The 7,674-nt window shown below is 44.1% G+C and overlaps 1 protein-coding gene across 2 annotated transcripts in view; it reads right to left on the reverse strand.

Annotated features, from left to right (window-relative positions):
* Positions 1-4,135: 4,135 nt before the first annotated feature.
* Positions 4,136-7,674, reverse strand: part of LOC103745772 (set1/Ash2 histone methyltransferase complex subunit ASH2) — a gene marked incomplete at its 5' end in the record, with an annotated part of 7,112 nt that continues 3,573 nt past the window's right edge. For both annotated transcript variants that reach the window (XM_017801854.1, XM_017801853.1), the window contains 2 exon segments: positions 4,136-4,915; positions 6,423-6,516. In XM_017801854.1, the coding sequence (XP_017657343.1) occupies positions 4,690-4,915; positions 6,423-6,516 (320 nt within the window).

The raw sequence follows: 7,674 nt of genomic DNA on the forward strand, positions 1-7,674 counted from the left end.
TGCACAAAGGCTGTGTGGGTATGTGCACACACATGCAGGTGTCTGCAGGGACCAGCAGTGTGTGATCCCTCTTGAACTTGAGTTGCAGAACAAACCTGATGTGGGTGCTGGGAACCAAACCTGGGTCCTATGGAAAAGCAGTACAAGCCAGCTGTCCATCCCCAGGAAGTCTTTTAAATGTCATTTGACTTGCATCAAACTGTTGAAAGAGATTAGTCACAGGGGACATGTTTGAAGACCCCCAGCAGATGCTTGAAGCCCCTGACAGTACCACATCCTGAGGCATAGCCCTATTTCCTGTCCGTACATACACAACTTTAGTGTCTTTTCCCCTGCAACTTGCCACGACTGTGACAAGCAGTAGCCATGATATTCCGTGGCTGTAACTGCAGCTCGAAGTGGCGGACATTTATTTTTCCCTTTCCACAACTTCAGAAATGAAAGGATTCATTCTTAGGATAGATCTTAGCAACCTCAGCATACAGGGTTTTTTTTCCTTTATTGCAACAGAAACACCCACCCTTTCACCTGGAGGAAGTGCCTTCTGTTATCTCTTTGGCACTACAGACACCAGCATCATTGGTGCCATTATTGAGTAAAATAAGGGTTCCTTGAACACAAGCCCTGAATACTGAATCTGCCACCACTGTGCAGATGACATGCCCGTAGCATACACAGTATGGATACACTGGATAACGAAATGATCCACATCCTGGATAGGATGGTGTGAGAGTTCACCACACTTCTCAGAACAGTATGGGGTTTAAAATTTCTGGATAGTTTATGCCTGAAAATTTCCATTTAATTTTTTACAATGTAGCCAGTGATGATGACCTTGAACTTCTGATCCTCCTGCTTAGAGCTCCCCAGTGCTGGGATTACAGTCGTGCACTACCACACCTAGTTTCTGCAATGCTGGGAATCGAACTCAGGACTTCGTGCATGCAAGGCAAACACTCTGCTAACTGGGCTACATCCCCAGCCCCTATCCACTGAATGTTTTCAAACCTTGGTTGACAGTGGGTGACATCTGAGATAAGAAGGGACTGCTGTAATGAGTGACTTCACACATGAGTGCAACACCAAGGGATGCCTTTAAGTACCTCTGTGACCAAACACTGGAGGAGCTTTTTCATCAAGGAGACGCCCCCTGCACCCTCTGACTATATTCTACAATTGTTTCTTGCTCTGTAACTGGAAAGGCAAGTCCCATTTGAGGGTTTGAAGGTCCAGATCTTAAGCTTTGGGTGGGTTATTAGCTGATTATTCTGTTGACTTGAGTTTTCAGAGCACTGACAGGACAACTCCGTAGACAACCCCGGGCAGAGGTGTGAAGGGTGTCCTGAGCCCTCTAGCACCCCCAACTGGCCTCACATTCAGACTCCCCCTACCGTTTTTCTTATGTGTAAAGCCTATAGGCTCTGGAATCACCCGCCTGCCTTAAGGCATGCACCATCCAAGCATGCGTGTGCTTACAGCAAGAATCCAATTGTTTTGCTAGAAATAAGACAGCAATAGAATTCAGAAATCAGCAATTTGGGAAGTTTTTAAAAGATTCTGGGACTATAAGTCCTTTTGGGCCTCCCTTTACCCTGTAAATCACACACTATAAATGAGTACACATTTAGAATCAATCCATCAGTAATCATGAGAGGTGCTAGTTTTATGACTAAGAGAAGATGAGGCAAAGAGAGAAAACGATATTGTTTATCCTGGTCAGCCCAATACAGAGACGGGAACAGAGGGAAACCTTTAGGTTTGCGTTTTCAGCCCTGGAAATGTTCGCGAAGACACTTCTCCTTTAGCCTGTCCTCAAGTCTTGTAGGCCCCAGGGCAGGAGACTTCAAAACAAACATTCCATTGTTTGACTTTCTGGCTAATCATTACACAGTTGCTGGCAGCCAATCTGAGGATGGGACCAACTGTAGCCAGCTGCTGAGGCTCGTTCAGGTCTTCTTTGGGACCAAGTGAGCATGCCCATTACCTGCCCACCCAACTGATGGGAGGGTGACTGGTCTTATTGACTGCCATATGAGCTCTCCAGAGCCTGCATAGCTCGTAAGAACACAGACTGCTCCTCCCTTGGAGTGGCTCAATAGTTCAAGCTGGAGCAGCTGCTAAGCCACACATGTAAGGGGAAAAGGCCTGGACACACTTTAGCAAATAAGCATTGTTAGTTCTCAAGGCTGACGTCAGCCTCATCTGGAAAGGACTCTAGTCAGCTTCCAGAATCATATGCATCTAAGATGAAAGGAGTTTTAGAAACTATTCTGAGAATCACTTCACTTCTGATGAGGGCTTGGGAGCTGAGCAGGAGGCCCGGAGAGGAAGTGAATTGCTCAAGGCCACAGAACGGGATCCAGAGGTCCCTCCAGGTCTCTAAAACAAGCTGATGCAAATGAACTGTCTTCAGAAGGAACTGATGTTATACCCTACTGGGTATTTCCATTTCCCCCTTTCTCTCTCTCAGCCTCCTCCACTCTGCTCTGAACCCGGAGGCTGGCCTCATGGCTCCCTTGCATCTGGCTCCTCTTAGGCTTAGCCAGTGGAAGGGACTTGTAGGAAATCAGAGTGAGGAGAGGGTGGCAAGGAGGCCGGTGCCTCCCTGATGTGATGCCATGGACTGGGAATGTTCCCTGACTGAAACGACGGCTGAGTCAGGTTGGCCTCTGCATTCGATACTCTTCTGAGCTCATGAGCCAAGGATAGCAACAGAGCCTCCCCCTCTGTCAGCCCTGAGGTATGCCACTTTGTTCCTTTTTAAATAAAGGTTTTTATTTTTATTTTTATGTGTGTGAGTGTTTTGCCTTTATGTATGTAAGTGCATCTTGTCCCATGCCAGTGGAGGCCAGAAGAGGGATCAGATCCCCAGGAACTGGAGCTAAGGATGGGTATCCGTTGCCATGTGGGTGCTGAGCCATCTCTCCAGCCCCTCAGGTATTTTACCTTGTTTTGTGTTCTCCCAAACCCCACTCAATTCCTTTATTAATCCTTCAAACTGGAGGATTTTGCTTGTCAGGGTGCTGACAGATACATTTGGGAGACTTTCTTATTAGAGAAAGTAAATGTTTGTGTATTAGCTTTCTTTCCCTGGGGAAAAACTACTTGGGATAGAATGACTTTGAGGAGGAAAAGTAAGTTATATTTGGGGTGATGGTTTCCGAAGCGTCAGTCTATAGTCAGTGGCTGGTTGGTTCCCCAGACTGGTTTTGGGTCTGTGGTAAGGCAAGAACATGATGGAGAATGTGGGGCACAGCTAAGCTGCCCACTTCATGGTGGTCAGTGAGGAGAGAGAGAGGACTGGGGTCAAAAGAGTATGCCCCTAACATCCTCCAATGCCTCACCTCCTAAAGGTCTTACCACCTCTTAACAGCACATGAAGCTGGCCTGGAACTCATTATGGAGACTAGGCTAGCCTTGATCTCACAGAGATCTGCCTGCCTCTGGCTCCCAAATGCTGGGACAACCAAAATGTTTATTAAGCACAAAGGAAAAGACAGTAGTGGAGAGGTCAGCTCCTACTGATCATCTTATTTTTTTAATTTTATTTTAGGAGCATGAGTGCAACACCTGCATTTGTGTAAGTGCAACTGTGTCACGCGATGCCCATGGAGGTTAGAGGAGGGCACTGGATTCCCTGAACTAGAGTTATGGATGGTTATTAGCCACCATGTGGGTGCTGGGAATCACACTTAGGTCCTCTGCAAGAGCCGCCAATGCTCTTAACTGATGAGTCATTTCTCCAGTCCCCTGCTGACCATCTACACCTTCACTAAGCAACTGTTGACCACATAACCAAATATACCTGGAAAAGCACCATGGTTTTAACAGACAAACAATGGCTGAGGAACTGCTGAAGACAGTGTAGACTGCAACAGAGCCAATGTGGTGTTATGGCCTTTAACAGCACTTGGGAGGCAGCAGAGGCAGGAGAATTAGGAGTTGAAGGCAATGTTTGCTACACAGCAAGTTTGAGGCCACTCTGGGTTACATTACACCCTGTCAAAGCTAAGGAAAAACAAAACAAAAAACAAAACATAAACAAAAGACTGTACGCAATAGGACTAAAGATAAGTAACTAAATATCATTTAGGATCCTGGGGCAAAAGACTTTAGTAAAAAAAATTGCTGAAAGTTAAAACAATGTCTTTTAATTTTTATTAAAATTAAGGTTTAGAATCGCTTAACTAAAATGTGCAGGGACAGAAGTGTTTGTGATTTCACAGCTTTCAGGGTTTTGAATATTTGCATAGACTATCTGGCTACCCATCCTTAGCCCAAACGTCTTAAACCTGAAATTCAAAACTTCTGACATCATTTAGCACTCAAATGATTTTAGAGTATTTTGAATTTTCAGATCAGAGAGTGTCAGCCTATAGTATTTACCAATTTAAATTCCTACTTTTGATTAAGTATACATTGATTAGATATTTTCACCAGAAAATTAATGAGAGATATTCTCTGAATGGCAAGTCTACTTTGTAAGTCAAATATTACAAAGTTCAAAACTCTATAGAAGATGGCTAAAATTTTCAAGAAATGGCAGAGATAGAAATTATTTCCTGCACATTTTGGATCTATTTAGTTAGAGATGAGGGATAGGGTAGGTGGTAACACACTAAGATGTGATCCTGGACTGGATAAAGCTGATGACAGCAGTTCAGAGTAATCCTGGGTGCATGGGATCACTTACATACCTCGATCATGTAGGGCTAACAAAACTCGTTCATACAAGCAGGCTCTGTAGAGGTCTCCAGGAATAGGTTTTCCTGCCCAGCAGTCAAGTTCAAGCTTCTCTGGGTCAGGGGCATGGGGATCAGGCTCCGCTAGAATATACCGATAGCCATCTTTGTTGAACGGGTGTTCCAAAGGGTAGCCATGAGGGGGAAGACGCTGAGCAGAAAACAAAGGGTCACTAAAAAAAGGAAGAAAATAAATGAAGTAAAAGAGTCTCAGTTCAAGTGTAGACTACTCTATAAGAAAGGCCTCTGAATTGTTAGTCTGATGCTTTGCTTAACTCTAAAACTCCAATAAATCACCTCACCACTGCAGGGCAAACACGAATGTCTCAGTTCAAGTGTAGACTATAAGAAAGGCCTCTGAATTGTTAGTCTGATGCTTTCCTTAACTCTAAAACTCCAATAAATCACCTCACCACTGCAGGGCAAACACGAAAATAATAAAAGGGATTAGTTATACTTTGCAAAGTAGGACTGGTTAAATTACCTGTAGTTTGGAGGGACTGAACTCCTGGGGACTCTTTATACATGTTCTGTATAAAACTGAGTCAGTCATATTAAGGGTAAAGGTAGAACAGGATATCCTGACTGAGGGTGATTTCTTTTAACACATTAATTTTGTTTGTTTGAAGCACGATCTCCCTGTACCCACAGCTGGCCTGGAGCAGGCTACACTACGTAGACCAGGATGGCCTCGGTATCACCCAAATCCACCTGCCTCTGCCTCCTGGGTGCTGGGATTAAAGATGTGCCCCACCTTTATTTAATTTTTGAGACAGGGAGTCAAATAACCCATGTTGGCAGCTCAATGTGTAGCTAGGATGACCTTGGATTCTCCTACTTCCACCTCCCCAGTCCTAGGGTTACAGGTCTTGTTTATGTAATGCCAGGGGACCAAACCCAAGGCTTTATGCATGTTAGGCAAGAACTCTATCAAATGAACTTTACAGATCCTCAGCACGCTTTAGTACAACTACTATATAGTACAATTACTATATAAACTAATGAACAAAAGTCCAAGACAGGAACACCTACTACATATGGAGAATTGATTGGTTTTTGTAACTGAAAAGTTCAGCAAGAAGGCTGGCCTGCCTTTTGCTTAACACAGGTATTCTAGAAATGATTTTAGGACTAGGTTTCACTTCCACTCCTTCTCATTTATATGGTGGTCTCTTTCTCAGACAGGGTCCTTCTTCACAGGTGCAAGAAGGCTGCAAGCTTTCAAGATTTCACACTTCCAAGATATCAAGTCTGTGGTGGAAGAGAGGACCTCTTGATCTCAGAAGATGAATGAATGTTTCATGCCTGGGTCTTGATGGAAAGCCATCATGGGGTCATGCATCATCCTTAAATCAATTGCTTCAAGTAAAATGTTTGCATATATTGTTTAATTTAGTCGAGTCATGGCCCACAATGGACTTAAGAGAGGAATGAACTATCCAGACCATATGACCTAGCATTGATGGGAAAGTAGCTCCTTTAAGGAGAATTATGGGGTCAAACTAACCAACCAACCAACGAAACAAACAAACAAACAAACAAACAAACAAGCAAACAAACAAACAGGCTTTTTAGCCTGGAACACTTGAAATGCTGAAGAATATGGTTCTTGCCCTTCTAGTGAACTTTGTTAGCACCAAATCCACAGACAGAGATAAGTAGGGTGGGTGCTGGTCCCACCTCCGGGCCTTCTTGGTGGTCCCTGTTGTTCCTCCATCCTGCTGTTTACGCTTAGCGCCTCTTCCTTTTCCACTGCTTCCTGCTGCGATTCCCCCTTTGAAGAGAAGGCACATCATTTTCACGGAGCTGCTATGAAACCATATGGGCACTGAAAGCCCATGGCCACTGACATCCCAAAGTGCATTTGTGTAACACCACAGAGGATTTTCCTCTTAGAATGTATACTGGATTTTGGCCTGATTCTAAAAACATCTATGGTATCTCACAGCCAACAGCCCCAAGTAGACGGCAGGTCACATGAATTAAGCACACCTGATATGCGTGTTACACTGAGCACACCTGATATCCATGAAACAGCTTCAACTTTCCTTTCTTCTGTTTAAAAAATATTCACGTGTTTGTGTGTGTACACGGAGGTCAGAGGAAAACTCTGTAGAGTTCTTCTGTGCTTTCACCTTTACATGGGTTCCAGGGATCAAACTCAAGTCACTAGGCTTGTGGGGCAAGTGCCTTTACACACTGAGCCATCTCTTCAGCTCGACCTTCTTTCCTTTCCTTTTCTGTCTTTTGAGACAAGGTCTCCCTATGGTCCCAGCTGGCCTTCAACTCACTATGTAGACCTGGCTGGCCTCAATCTCAGAGAAACACCTGCCTCTGACTCCCAAGTGCTGAGATTAAAGGAGTGCATCATCATGTCTGGCTTTCAACCTTCTTTTCTTTTCTTTTTTCCCTCCATCCCTCCCTTTTTATTGTATGTGTATGAGTGTATTGCCTGCATGTATGTTAAGTGCACCTGTGCTGTACAATGCCCAAGGCCAGAAGAGGGCATCAGATCCCCTGGAACTGGAGTTACACATGGTTAGCCACAATGTGGGTGTTGGGATTCGAACCCTTGTCTTCCGCAAGAGCAGCCAGTGCTCTTAACTGCTGAGCCATCTCTCCAGCCCCCTCAACCTTCTTTTCTTAAAGAGCTATATAATTTTATGAGGTTGTGACACAAATGCATTTGTACTCCAATTCCAAGCACTCATAGCTAAAAAGAATGAAAACAATGACATAATAGCTTTTTTCCCCTACTTAATACAAACATTCATAATGAAAATGTCCTTACTATTAGATCAATGCCCCCTTGCTTGAACTGCACAGTATTTCATAAACATATAAAGGCATATCTACTTAAAAGCACTTGAATATCCAACAAGACAAAAGTACACCAAACACGGAAAACAGAAACAGAAATACTAAAAAGGTG

This window comes from Nannospalax galili, unplaced genomic scaffold (genome assembly GCF_000622305.1).
Source record: "Nannospalax galili isolate Female #2095 unplaced genomic scaffold, S.galili_v1.0 scaffold924, whole genome shotgun sequence".
Lineage (NCBI taxonomy): Eukaryota > Metazoa > Chordata > Mammalia > Rodentia > Spalacidae > Nannospalax > Nannospalax galili.